General features: G+C 35.9%; 1 protein-coding gene across 1 annotated transcript in view; it reads right to left on the bottom strand.

The window, feature by feature from the left end:
* Window positions 1-14,571: 14,571 nt before the first annotated feature.
* The window catches only part of JAK2 (Janus kinase 2), a gene marked incomplete at its 3' end in the record, with an annotated part of 122,474 nt that continues 122,054 nt past the window's right edge, over window positions 14,572-14,991 (bottom strand). Inside the window, exon 24 of the mRNA XM_080708990.1 lies at window positions 14,572-14,679. Coding sequence (XP_080565116.1) covers window positions 14,572-14,679 — 108 coding nt within the window. The remainder of the gene's footprint in view (window positions 14,680-14,991) is intronic.

Genomic DNA, 14,991 nt, shown 5'->3' on the forward strand with positions numbered 1-14,991 from the left:
GTCTTTTACTCTCATTGCATTTAAGATTCTATCTTTGGACTCTATATTAGTCAATTTGATTACTATGTTGTATGGTGAACCTTTTCTCTGTGTTCTTGTCTAATAAGCATTCTATACATTTCCAATTTCTGTATATTGATCTTACTTTCTATGTTTGAAAAATTATCTGTTTTTGAAGAGACTTTTTTATTCCATTGGCTTCAGCTTCTAGATCTTCTTCCATGCCTATTATTCCTAAGTTTTCTCTGGCTTCAGCCACTGCCAACTGCCCATCTTCCAGCATCAGAGACCAATGCTAAGTCCTCCTCATGGCAGAACTTCTCCAGGTATCAGCCATCAACCTGGTAGCAGGTTGATTACATTGGGCCCCTTCCATTGTGGAAGGGGTAATTCTTTGTCCTTACTCTGGGTATGGATTTGATTTCCTATATGCAAAGCCTCTGCCCAAACTACTATCCATGGCCTTATAGAATGTCTTATTCACCATCATGGTACTGCACACAGCACTGCTTATGAGCAAGGAACTCCAGAGCCAAACAAGTGTGGCAATGGACTCATGTTCATAGGTTCACTGGTCTTACTATGTTCCTCACCATCCTTAAACAGCTAGTTTGACAGAATAGTGGAATAACCTTAAGACTCAGTTATGCCAAGTAGGTGGCAGTACTTGGCAGGACTTAGGCAAGGTTCTCCAGAAGGTTGTATATTCTTGAAATAAGCATCTTCTCTATGATACTAATTTCCCTATAGCCAGAACTCATGGGTTCAGGAATCAAAGGGTAAAAACAAGAATGGTACTAGTCACCATTACTCCTTGTGACCCACTAGCAAAATTTTTGCTTCCTGTCCCCACAACCCTATGCTCTGCTGGCTCTAGGTCTTAGTTCTAGAAATGGGAACACTTCTACCAGTAGGCACAACAAAGATCTCACTAAACTGGAAGTGAAGACTCTCCACTAACCACTCTGGACCCTTCATGCCTTTGAGTCAACAGGCTAAGAATAGTGTCATGGTGTTGTCAGGGGTGACTAATCCAGATTACCAAGGGAAAATTGGACTATCACTCCACAATGGAGGTAAGCAGATGTCTGTAAAGCAGGAGGTTCCTTAAAGCGTCACTAGTATTGCCATGTCCAATTATTAAAGTCAGTGGAAAACTACAACAGCCTAATCTAAGCAGGTTGGAAAATGTCTCAAATCCAGGAATCAAGGTGTGGGTCACCCTTCCAGGTAAAAAACTAAGACCTGCTGAAGTGCTGGCTGAATAAAGAGGTAATACCGAATGAGGAATAAAAGCTAGTTATAAGTATCAACTACAGGCATGAGACTAGTTACAGAAATAAAGGTTGTAATTACCATAAATTTCCTATTTTGTTAAGAATAGTATGCATGTGCACATGTACTAAGCAGATATATCTGTTCTCTATTTTTCTTTATTCCTCTATCATGTACCATAATATTGATGGACTTAATATCAGTACTTAATTTCTGTTTAATATACATTATAGTATCTAAGTATCAGGAGTAAGCATCACTCAGAAAACTGCCTCCTATACAAGGGACGTTAACATGTGCTTTTTCAGTTGTATGTGGAATACTTAGGTTAGAGTTTGATACTGTTTTTATTTGAAGGTTAATAATATTTAAAGAGACAGGGTTAGAAGCCAAGTTGACAAGAAGTGGATTTGTGATGGTTAGTTTGGATTGACAACTTGACTGGATCATGAAACAGCTAAGATTACATGACTTTAGGTCATGATGAGATGATTGGTTTATATAATGGAAGAGGAAGTCCTGGCCCTGAATGTAGGCAACAAGTTCTGACAGGTGTAAGACCAGAACTTAGACTGAATTAGTGGTCATTCCAATTCTGAGACTTCAGCTATTAAACTGCTCCATCAGTGCTATTTCCTCCAGTTCTCCATGTGCATTCAGAAACTTGGGACTACAGTGCTTTGAACTATTGAGCTAATTTGATAAACCCTTTTTTACCACATACATGTCCCGAGTCGTTACTTTAGTGAATTCCTTTTCTAAAAAATTTTTATTGGTGCAATGTATTTATAAATCATGATGAAGCAAAAAACTTGTGTAGACATAAATGCACACATCACTCAGCCAGCCCGTTCCCAGTCCCCACACCACTCCCTCCCCACCACTCCCTCTCATGCTTGGTTTAGTGGCTGACTATATGAATTAGTACATCATGCACTTTAAAGACTTTCCTTCTCCCCTTCTCCCATTGCCACAGTTAGGCTGCCTCATTTGCTCCTCTATAGGATCTCCTTTTTCACCTAGAGTTCCTCCTAAGACCCCTTTCACCTTAACTTCCACATATTAGGAAAAGCATCTGATTTCTTATTTTTGTGACTGACTAATCTCACTTAGCATAATGTACTCAAGATCCATCCATTTCCCTGTAAATGCTGGAATTGTGTTTTTTTTAAAGGCTGAGTAAAATTCCATTGTGTACATATCCCACAGTTTTGTAATCCATTCATCTGTTGATGGACATCTTGGCTGGTTCCATAGTTTGACTATGGTGGATTGTGCAGTTATGAACATATATACACATGCATTAATTTGGTAGTTTGGTTTCCTTTCTTTTGGGTAGATACCCAGAAGTGGTATTGCTGGATTGAATGGTAGATTTGTTCCCATTCTTCTGAGGATTCTCCATACTGTTTTCCAAAGTGGTTGCATTAATTTGCAATCACACCAGCAATGTTTTAGAGTTCCCAATCCTCCACATTCTCGCCAGTATTTGTTATTGTTTGTGTTTTGTTTTGTTTTGTTTTGTTTTTTTTTTTTTTTTTGGTGGTACTGGGGTTCCTGGAAGCTCTTCTATTTCCCGGCTACACTCCCAGACCAATTTTTACATTTTTATATTTGGAAACAGGGTCTCCTAAGCCAGCGCGCGTGGCTGGCTTCGAACCTACGCGATCCTCCTGTCTCTGCCTCCCAAGCACGGGGATTACAAGCGTGCGCCACCACGCCCGGCTTGTTTGTGTTTTGAATGGTTACCATTCTAGTTGGGGTAAGGTGCAATCTCAGGGTAGTTTTGATTTGCATCTCTCTGATTGCCAATGATGTTTAGCATTTTTTATGCATTTATAGGCCATTTGAATTTCTTCTTTTTGAAGTGTCTATTTAGTTCATTTGCCCATTTTTTAATTGGATGATTTGATTTTTTAGTGTTGAGTTTCTTGAGTTCTCTGTATATTCTAGATATTAGTACTCTATCAGAGGAGTAGGTGGTGAAAATCTCCCATTTTGTTGGCTCTCAACTGAGGTTCTTGACAGTTTCCTTTGCTCTACAGACACTCTTTGGTTTCATGCAATCCCACATATTGATTTGCCTTTTAGTTTGTTGTGCCTTTGGGGTTGAAAGTTTTTATCTGTGTTTATGTGTTGCAGTGTTTGACTTATGCCCTCTTCAAGGAGCCTTAAGTTCTCTTGTCTAATTTCCAAGTCTTTGATCCATCATGAATTGACGCTTGTGTAGAGTGAGAAAGTGGGATTAATATCCAATTTTCTACATATGGTTAACCAGTTTTGCCAATACCATTTGTGTCTTTTTTCCAGTGTATGGTTTTGGCCCCTTTGTCAAAAATCAATTGGCTGTAAGTGTGTGGACTTGTTCCTGGGTCTTCTATTCTGCTCCATTGGTCTATGTATCTGTTTTTGTGCCACTACCATGCTGGTTTTTTTTTTTTTTTTTTTTTTTTTTTTTTTTTTTTTTTTTGGTGGTACTGGGGTTCCTGGAAACCCTTCTACCTCTGGTTTATACTCCCACACTTATTTTCATATTTTTGTTTGGAAACAGGGTCTCTTAAGCCAGCCCAGCTGGCTTTGGACCTGCACGATCCTCCTGTCTCTGCTTCCCAAGCGTGGGGATTACAAGCATGTACCAGCACACCCGGCAGAACTACCCTTCTGTTTTTATTACAATGGCTTTGTAGTATAGTTTAAAGTCAGGTATTGTAATTCCTCCTGCATGTTTTATGTTGCTGAGAACTACTTCGGCTGCTCTGGGCTTTTTGTTGTTCTAAATGAATTTAAGGACTGATTTTTCTATGTCTGTTAGGAATGTTCTTAGTAATTTAATGGGCATTGCATTGAATCTGTAGATCATTTTTTGGAAGGATGGCCATTTTAATGATATTTATTCTGCCTATCTATGAGCATGGCAGATCTTTCCATTTTCCAAGATCTTCGATTTCCTTTTTCAATGTTTTATAATTTTCTTTGTAGAGCTATTTTATCTCCTTGGTTAAGTTTATTCCTAAGTATTATATTTTTTTTTGTGGGTGATCCTGAGTGGAAGTATTTTCTGAATTTCTTTTTCAATGGATTTATGGTCGGTATACAGAAAAGCTTCGGATTTTTTAGATTGATTTTGTATCCAGACACTTTCCTGAATTTGATGATCAGTTCTATGAGCCTTTTGGTTGAGTTTGTTGGGTCTTCAAGGTATAGTATCATGCCATCTGAAAATAGTGAAAGTTTGAGTTCTTCTTTTCCTATTTGTACTCCTCTGATTTCCTTTTATTGCCTTATTTCTCTGTCTAGGGTCTCAAGAAATATATTGAAAAGAAGTGGTGATAATGGACATCCTTGTCTTGTTCCTGTTTTTAGGGGGAATTCTTGAAGTTTTTCCCCATTTAATATAATGTTGTGGGCTTATTGTAGATTACCTTAATGATGTTGAGATATGTTTCTTCTATTTCAATTCTCTACAGTGTTTTTTTTTAATCATAAATGGATGTTGGATTTTATCAAATGCTTTTTCAGCATCTATTGAAATGATCATATGATTTTTTTTTCTTTGGTTCTGTTTATATGATGAATTACATGGATTGATTTTCATATGTTGCACCAGCCTTGCATCCCTGGGATGAACCCTACCTGGTCATGATGTATGATTTTTGTTATGTGATTTTGAATGCTTGTTGCTAGTCTTTTGTTTAGCAGGTTTGCATCCAAAGATATAGGCCTGAATTTCTCCTCCCTTGAACTATCTTTATTTGGTTTTGGTATTAATGTGATGTTGGCTTCATAGAATGTATTTGGGAGAATTCCGCTTTTTCTCTTTCACAAAAGAGATTGAATAGTATTGGCATTAGCTCTTCCATAAAGGTTTTATAGAATTCACTTGGGAAACCATCTGTTTCTTTGATGGTAGACTCTTTATTGCTGTTTAAATTTCCTTGATTGTTATTGGTTGGTTTAAGTGTTCTATAGCTTCTTGATTCAGTTTAGGAAGGTTATAGTATCTAGAAAGTTGTCAGTTTCCTCTAGATTTTCCATTGTGTTGGAGTATAGTTTTTCAAAGTAGTTTCTGATAATCCTCTGATAATCTACTTTCAGTAGTAATATGTCCTTTTTCATCTATTATCTTCATAATTTGGGTTGATTCTCTCTTCTTTTTAGTTTGGTTGGCTAGTGGTTTGTCTATCTTGTTAATTTTTCCAAGAAACCAGCTTTTGTCTGTTGATTTTCTGTATTTTTTTTTATTCTCTTCTTCATTAATTTCTGCTCTGAGTTTAATAATTTCCTGTCTACTACTGGCTTTGGGGTTAGATTGTTCCTGTTTTCCAAGGGCTTTGAGGTGTGTCATTAGGTTATTTATTTGATGATTTTGTTTTTCTTATGTGAGCACTCAGTGCTATAAATTATCCTCTTAATACTGCCTTCAAAGTGTCCCAAAGGTTTTGATATGTTGTGTCTTTATTTTTATTTGTTTATAGAAGTTTCTTGATTTTACCTCTTACGGCTTCTATTACCCATTCTTCATTCAGAAGTGTGATGTTCAGCCTCCACATGTTCATGTGGTTTCTTTGGGTCTTTTTTTATTTGATTTCTAACTTCATTCCATTATGGTCTGAAAAGACACAGGGAAATATGCCACATTTTTTGAATTTGATAGTGCTCACTTTGTGGTCCAGGATGTGACCGATTTTGGAGAAGGTTCCTTAAGCAGCTGAGAAAAATGTGAACTCCACTGTAGTTGGGTAAAATATTCTATATGTGTCCAACAGGTCCATTTGATTAATCATGTTCTTTAGTTCTGAGGCATCTTACTGACCTTTTGTCTAGAAGATCAGTCTAATGATGTGAGGGGGTATTGAAGTCTCCCAGTATTATTGCATTGAGATTTATGTGTGTTTTAATGTCACACAGAGTTTGTTTTATGAAAGTAGCTGCACCTGTGTTTGGGGCATAAATGTTAATTATTGTTATTTCCTCTTGTTGGATTGTTCCTTTCACCAGTAAAAAATGACCTTGTCTCTTCTAATAAGCTTGGGCTTGAAGTCTAACTTGTCTGATATCATAGTTGCTACTCTTGCTTGTCTTCGAGTTCCATTGGCATGGATTACCTTGCTCCAGCCCTTTACCTTAAGTTTCTTTCTTGTAAGGTGTGTTTCTTGCAAGCAGATTGATGGGTTCAGTTTTTAATCCATTTTGCCAATTTATGTCTTGGGAACTGAGGCCATTTACATTCAGTGTGATTATTGAGAGATGATTTTTAATTCCTAACGTCAAAATTTTATTTCTGTTTGAAAGACTGTTCTTTTTTGCTTAGTTGTCTGCTGGATGGAAGTTCCTGTTACTCTGGTTCTGGTGTGTATTATTTATTTCTTTGTAGTTAATCTCTTTGAGTATTTTCTCTAGGGCTGGTTTTGAAGACATAAATTTCTTCAGCTTCTGTTTGTCATGGAAACTTATTTCCCCATCTACTTTTTTTTTTTTTTTTTTTTTTTTTTTTTTGGTGGTGGTACTGGAGTTCCTGGAAAACCCTTCTACCTCAGGGCTACACTCCCAGACCTATTTTATATATTTTTTAAAATTTGGAAACAGGGTCTCTTAAGCCAGCAAGGCTGACTTCAAACCTGTGTGATCCTCTTGCCTCTGCCTCCCAAGTGCAGGGATTATAAGCATGCACCACCATCTAATTTGAAAGATTGTTTTGCTGGGTAGGAAATTTTTGGCTGAAACTTGTTTTCTTTCAGAGTTTGGAATATGTTACTCCAGGCCCTTCTGGCTTTCATAACTTGGTTTGGGAAGTCTGGAGTGATTCTAATTGGTTTTCCTCTGAATGTCACTTGGCCTTTTGTTGCCTTTAAGATTCTCTCCTTGAGTTCTACATTGGTCATTTTGACTATTATGTGACATGGGGAACCATTTATCAGATCTTGTCTAAAAGTAGTTCTATATGTTTCCTGTACCTGTGTATCGACCTCTTGCTCTATGTTTGGAAAATTTTCTGTTTTTACTTCTTTGAAGAGATTGTTGATCCCATTGGTTTCACCTTCTTTTCCCTCCTCTATGCTGATTATTGTTAGGTTAGCTCCCTTAAGATAGGCCCATATTTCTTCAATGTCCAATTCCAACTGATTGTTTTTTCTATGTTATAAACTATGTGTTCATTTTTGGAGTGATCATCTTCTAGGAGCAGGATTCTATTTTCCCTGTGGTCTAATCGATTGTCTATAGTTTGAATTGATGCTTTTACTTCAGTGATTGCATCCTTTTTTCTTTCAGACTCTCTAAATTCATTTCTAAAATCCTTATTTCTACATTTACATTCCCCATTTGATCTTCTGGAAATTTCTGCCTTTCTGTGTTATCAGGTTCTGTTATTGTGGTGTTGTGAGAGCTCATTGCTCCATTGTTGTTCCTCTTTCCCATGATTTCAGAAGTTTGTACCTGTTGCTTTTGGTAGATTTCTCTCAGTCTCTTGGCATCAGCTTTTACATTCAAGGGCAAGTTGTTTTCTACAGTGAAGGTTGAGTAAGGAGGGAAGTGAAGGAGTAAATGGAATAATAAGGTAAGGTCTCAGGGTCGAATAGTATGAGTATATGAGTTTGTTAAGGTAGTATATACTAGAGATTAGAGATAGTACCAATGTAGTAGAATTCTAGTAACCAATATATAGTTTCTGGTATAGTGATATGAATTGGATTTAATACAGGACAAGGGAGCGATAAAAAAGAAGAGAAAAGAGAGGGATAGAGAGAGTAGACTTGTACAAGGGAAGAAGCTTGGGAGAGGATTTGTTATGAGGGTTTAAAAACAACAAAAACAAAGCAAAACAAAAATCATAAAACAAAACAAAAAACCACAAATCCCCTCCAAAAAGAGAAAATAAACAAAAATGCAAAAATGCAATCAGGTATACACACACACACACACACACACACACACACACACACACACACACAAAGAATGAAAAAACCCAAACAATCCAAAGAACAAATTGATGCGACTTTACAAGTCAATTCAGCAGCCTCTCTCTGTGTAGATACTGAATGCTACAGTCACCTTTCCCTCTGTAAATCAGGTTCTCTAAGTCTTCTCAGTCTATGCAAATGGTTGGTATTAATGGGGTTGGATTTAATATTAAGTGAAGGTCACCCTCCACACTTTCCACAGATTTGGAGTCTAGGTCTCTCCCTGCCTCTGTTGGTAGCTTATGCCTCTGAGAACAAACTCAATGTAGGAGTCTCAGTTCTACACTGCTAGGGCTGGGCTAGTCTGACTTCTCCCTGTTCACCACAATTGGGATGTCTGTGGTGTTTACAACAATCCTACACATTGGGTTTAGAATTAAGGATAAGATTCACCCCATACTTTCCACTGATCTGAGCCTGAGTCTGTCTAAGCTTCTGATATGATCAACATCAGATCCCACTCCTACCTTCTCTGGGTTCTTCTCCAGTTCACCATGACTTCACTTATTGTGCTCTGAATCTTTGGGGGGGGAGGGTAATAGCCACTGACACTGCTCCTTCCCTGAGTTGTATCACAAAGTCTCAGAACCAGGGAGTTAGTCACAGCTGCGTCAGACTCTGTGGGTGCCAGGCTGGGGGCTTTCCTTCAGGGAAGTGCAACTAGGGTGTAGTAATTTCTCCCATCCCTACTCCTGCACTGAGTTGAACCCCTAGTTCTCAAATCCATGGAGTTTATCAAAGCTGGTTGAGTCCCTGAGGGTGCAATGCTGGGATTTCTGCTGTAGGGGTCGCAATTTCACTTACGATTATAGAGATGCTGTGCTGGAGCTTTTGTGGGCATGGTGAACTCACCGCCACTGCTGGCAATATGGCATCACTGCCACACCCTCAGCCGTGAAGCTGGTGTATCTCCCTCTTGTTTTGAGCTCTGCTTTGAATCCCTGGAGACTGTGATGGGCTTGGCTGCTGAAATTTTACCTTGTCTTCTCGCTGAAAGAACTGCTGGATTACATCCGACTGGACTGCAAGTGGTCGCTTCAGCGCCTTTGCTTTTCCACCCTGGAGTCTGGTTCTGTGAGGCAAGATGGCATTGGTGTGGTGTGGTGGCTGCCGTGGCAGGCCAGTTTCTTTTCTGCTTCTCTGGTTGTTCTAGTCTTCTTTTACTCTGCCTCTTGTATTTATAGCTTTCATTTTTCTATTGATAGTATTTTCTGTCTCTGTAAGGCGTTATTTTTGATGCTATGGAGATCGAGTGTCAGCAGTGCTCATAGAAGCTGCTTTACTCGGTCGCCATCTTCCCCTATTTCCTACTCTACTGAATTCTGACCGACACTTATGCCAACATTATACATATATACATATATATATATTTAGTTCAGATACCCTATTTGGAATATTTGCTAAAAGATGTAATACCCTCAGCTGTTCTGTTCTGTTAACATTTCTACCATATACTGAAATAATCCTGACATAGTAGCTTATTTGACCTGTGTCTGTATGAGTACACTATAGAGCAGAGGTTCTCACCTCTTTTTAAATTATCCCACCCCACCCCCCCAGGAGATTTTTAGACATTTTCCCCTAATCTCCTCTGCCATGGAACTATACCAATGTATATGCTTATAAACTAATTTCTGTACTTTATATATAAAAGGAATAACATTTTCTACCTCCCAACATCAATTTTTACCCTTTTAGAGGCAGTATCACCTCTGTTGAGAAAGCATACTCTAGAGACAATGTTTGAAATTTCAACTTACATTTGGGCCAGATCCAAGGTGCCCTTCCAATGGGACCTTTGTGTATGAGATTCTTTAGGGCCACACCAATTGAGGTTTCTTGCAGGGGGGTGATAAGGGCTCATGTCCTCAAAATTGTAGCAGAAAAAGTCTTAATCTGTTTTGAACTGAATGGTTATTTAACATGAAATTCTAAGTTTATGCACTGTCAGGATTTACCTTCACACAATATTATCCAGGATTCCTTTGCTATATTCATAAATGACTTATTCTACTCTTTTACTTTCAATATGTGAACAAGATTTAGGACTTTATAAAAAAAAAACTTAAGGGGTGATGACTTTACTATTACAACCATTAACATGAGTTATATGATGCAACTTGAAAATTGTGTTTATACTGTCAGTTTTGATGATTGATCAAGTATATATGCAGACAGTCTGAAAGCCATGCAATATTAAGAGTCATTTTATTTTTCTTTTCTATAAGAAAAAAAAGTACTCTGCCAAGAACCTGTTAAAACAGCTGAGCAGTTGCAGTGATTATGAGAATGAACTATGTACTTATTAGAAATGTCAAGATTTTTGTCACTTGAGTTATTTCTACTCTAAGCTTTTGCATTAAATATAGTAATCCTGAAAGAGAAATTTAAGCTATTGGGAAAAATCCCCATTAAATACAGATAATCTCAGACTTGATAGAAATTTAAATTTTTTTTACCAGCACCATACTTATCATTTCTTAAGTCACACATTCCCAAACCATTATTAGGAAAAAGGACTGTCTCCTCCAGTAAAGCCTCAAACTTTAAAATTTTCTTCTAATGAAGCAGGGAGTGGTGGCACATGCTTATAATCCCAGTACTTGAGAGGCTGAGACAGGAGAATTGCAGGTTTATGTCCAACCTCAACTAACTTAATGAGGTTCTCCACAACTTTGAGAGATCCTGTTTCAAAATAAAGAATGAAAATTAGGGCTGGTGTGTAGCTTGAAGGTAGAATGCTCCTGGGTTCAATCATCAGTCACACACACACACACACACACACACACACACACACACACACACACACACATTTTCTTCTAATGAAGTAGTAATTTTTAAAATTAATGGCACCTCCTTAAATAACTATAATGATATACTAAGTGTTTTAGAATTCAACTTCAACATTTTCAAAGTCCTTCAAATGACAAAGTAAAATTTCTAATTTCCTTTGCAGTCCCATTGTCAAGAATTTCTATTCAACAAACTGCAGTGCACTGTTATAGAACAAAGAAAGGAAAAGAAGTAGTACCAAGAGACTCTTGTCATCTTCAAATTACTGATATTTCCCACAAACTTTCCCAATATCCTCTTCCCTCCTGCTTCTTCCTTTGATTCCCCTTCCTTCCTTCCTCCCTCTCTCCTCCTTCTTTGCCTTTCTTTAATTCACACTTGGATATTTTGAAAGGAAGAAGAGAGAAGGGAAGAGGATATTGGGAGAGTTTGTAGGAAATATTGCATACTTACTATTTTTTAAATGCTTTCTGAATAGTAGTCAATAAATGTTGTTGACCAACATAAAACAAATCTTGTCACCTAGCTCTGGGCCATCTGCTGCTTACACCTCAAGGCCTAGATACCTTGGTTAAACAGATTAAAAGTGTTTTCATGGTGTTAAAAGAATTCAGGTATTCTTAAAAATCAAGATGAAGTCTTTCACACTATCAAAAACTTTCTTTTTACTTTTTCCCCAACCAAAATTGAAGGGTCTTAAATATTACTCAGAAAATTAAAAAATAAAGTTTAACTGTTATAGAAACCTTCAACAAAACTATTTTGCAAAGGAAGAAAGCATTTTATGTGTATTTCAAGTAGTCTTCTACTTGGTGTTTTTATAAACAAGTGCCTTGAGTATAAGGCTTATTTTTCTCATCATGTTTCAATTTACCTATGATTTCTTTAATCTCTCATGTTTTAACTTCAGAAATAAATTCCAACCCACATATACATCTACTAGAAAACTCACATTTTGAGATTCATATACACTCCATGCATTTGAAGAACTCTTAAGTATTTTCAGTAAAAATACCATCTACTTTGTTATCTTCTTTTTGGTGAAAAACACCTACATACTTTCATCTATAAATACAACTGTGCTTGGTTAGGTAATAATACAAAAAAAAAGACTTCAGGATATTTATTACATCAGTCTTTCAATGTTGCGAAAATGTGCTAATGGTACTAAGAAAAAATTAACACAATCTCAATAAATTGAGCACATAAGCCAACCCATAAAGAATGGCTCCTCAGATGTAGAAATGTAGATATTTTCTGTTTATTGCATAATAAAATGGTTTGGGTAAAATTTAAATATCCGAAGTTAAAATTGTGATAAAATTTCACTTTAAAGCAGAACTTTTGAGTTTATATAAGAAAGCACTCTTGCACAGCAAATTATAGTGCCACTGCAGCATAGATATATTACATGAAAAAGTGACTGTTTTTAAAACACGTAAGTACCCATGGAAATAGGGAGTTATTTATATAAAGATTATATAACAACATAATGAAATATGTACAGAATTATAGAATTCCAAGAAAATGTTTTCCCTCATTCTTGAAGAATATTAATTTGAAGCAGCACTGAAATTAACTGATTTCAGTTAAATTACCTGTTTCTTATACAGAATTAACCAAATAGTTGCAAGAATAATTTATTCTTATGTATAGTCAGAATCAAAATTTAAAACATTTCAAACCCTCAAATGACAAAGAAGTCTCTTGAAAACTTGAAATTTTACAATAAGGCGATCCATCTCACTCCAGAAACTTAGTATGTGTGTGGTCTTCTTTAAAACTAAAATATGAAAAGTAAAAAAAAAATTCAAGAAAATATGGTTCACATCCTTAAAAAAAAAAACACAAGCATATCTTTGAGAAGAATCATTTAAGTACTTAAATTTTAGTACCAAAAACTGAAGGTAAGTATATTTTGTAGTATGCTACCTTCACTTGAAAAGTAGTACAATCAAAGACCTCTTAATTATATTACATACATAGATCCTTGAGTAGTCTTTATAAATTAAACTATATCCAACTTTCATCAAAATATCTACTAGAAATCTTTCTTCTTTCTAAATAGAATCTACTCTCATCATAGATGACTTCTGCTTGTGGTATCTACTAAAATGCCTTAAAGATGAGTTAAGAATGTAGGAAGCATTTCTTCCTTTTCCTTTTCTTCAACCAAAAATCAGAAGTCTTAAGTTTAAAAAAATAGCATATACTATTGAAAATAAACTATTTCTTTCTTAACCAAAATACCAAGTATTTTAAAACTTTGTATAAATACACACACACACACACACACACACACACACACCCCACCATACTTTTATTTATGCTGTCTAAAATGGAGAAGCACTAAAACAAATAATAATAATCTCTTATTTGAAAATAGGTATGCTCTCTCCCCTTTTTCTTACAGATACATATTATAAATTCTCCACTGGCATTCTTCAATAAAATAAGCATCCTTTTTCATCAATTTACCTCATTTCTCCTTGTGTATGAAACTCGAACAAAAGGAAATCTCTCCTATGACTATAAAGTTTGTAAACTCTCTCAAATATATTACCTTTAGAAAAATATTCTTAACCCACTATGCATCTTAGTCAGCTTGTACATTTTAGGAACTATTTTATGGCTTATGCCTAAATGTAATGCATGACCACAGATCCCAGGGACTGAAGAATCTTATTGGCAGTTAACAGCTCCATGGGATGACAATATTCCAAGTATTCTTAATCTCAAAAATTTAAAAGAATACTGTTCATTGTAGTCTTAGAAAAATTTAAAGATACTTCTATTTTTAAAAAAACATACACCACAAACAGATACAAGGGAAACAAATAAGAAAATAGATTGTGTTATATCTTTGCAACCTTGTTCCATTTCAAAATGTATTCTTTAGGGTTAGGGAAATTTTCTATACAAATAAAACTAGACTTTTGTTCCCTTTGCTTTGAAAAAATATTTACAGTACATGAAACTACAAGCTAAAAGTATATACCTGCTTAATATTGCCCAACAGTGATACAGATGGATAAGAATACAAAGGTGCTTACTCAATTTTCTGAGCATCTTAATTTGTATAGTGAAGTTACTGTAGATCAACTATGGAAAAATTAGAAAACACCAGCCCTTGTGTAAATCACACAAGATGACAAAGTTTTATACATTCACTGTGGTAAAAACTGTACATATATATTCTGTGCATTTTTAACATTGCAAAATTACATTATAATTTTTCATCTCTTAAAAAGCTGAGTTGAAAAACATCTCTATACATATTTTTCTTTTGCCAAAGGAAACATACTAACTGGTAAGATTCATGATATATTTTACAAAGTTTCCTGCTCAACATTTTCATCAATGTCTTTTAAGATGGAGAAAAATTCACTAAATTTTGAAAGTTTTGAGCAGATATTTTCGCATTTTGCTGATTAGCATCATGACTTATGTAATAATGATATGTGTAATAAGAGTCCACAGCAGTGTGAAACACAATACTTTCTTCTCTAAGTGTACTTTGGTCTCAGAGTAAAAGTCACTTCTTTCATTCAGCCAGGTTGTCCCTTATTTGATCCACTCGAAGTGCTAGGTCCTTGAACAAGGGACGTTGGTTTACATTATTGTTCCAACATTCTGTCATGATCATATAAATCTGTTAAAAAAAAAAATTGCAATAAACAAAGTACCATCTTTCAGTTGGTCTAAAAAACTAAATTTGGAATTTCTATTTCATTTTCCTATACAGGGTATATGTCATAGCTATGCTTTTATCTACAATTATCTGTTTATGCTATTTATCTAAAATCTCAGCAATTTCAGTGACCTGAAATATTTGAATAAAAAGAAACAGAGTCAACTATAATGGTACACAACTGTAATCCAAATATTTGGGAGGCTGAGACAGGAGGATCATAGGTTTGAGAACAACCTCAGCAACTTAGTGAGACTCCCTTTCAAAAACCAA

This window comes from Muscardinus avellanarius, assembly GCF_963383645.1.
Source record: "Muscardinus avellanarius genome assembly, chromosome: 13".
NCBI classification, from domain to species: Eukaryota; Metazoa; Chordata; class Mammalia; order Rodentia; family Gliridae; genus Muscardinus; species Muscardinus avellanarius.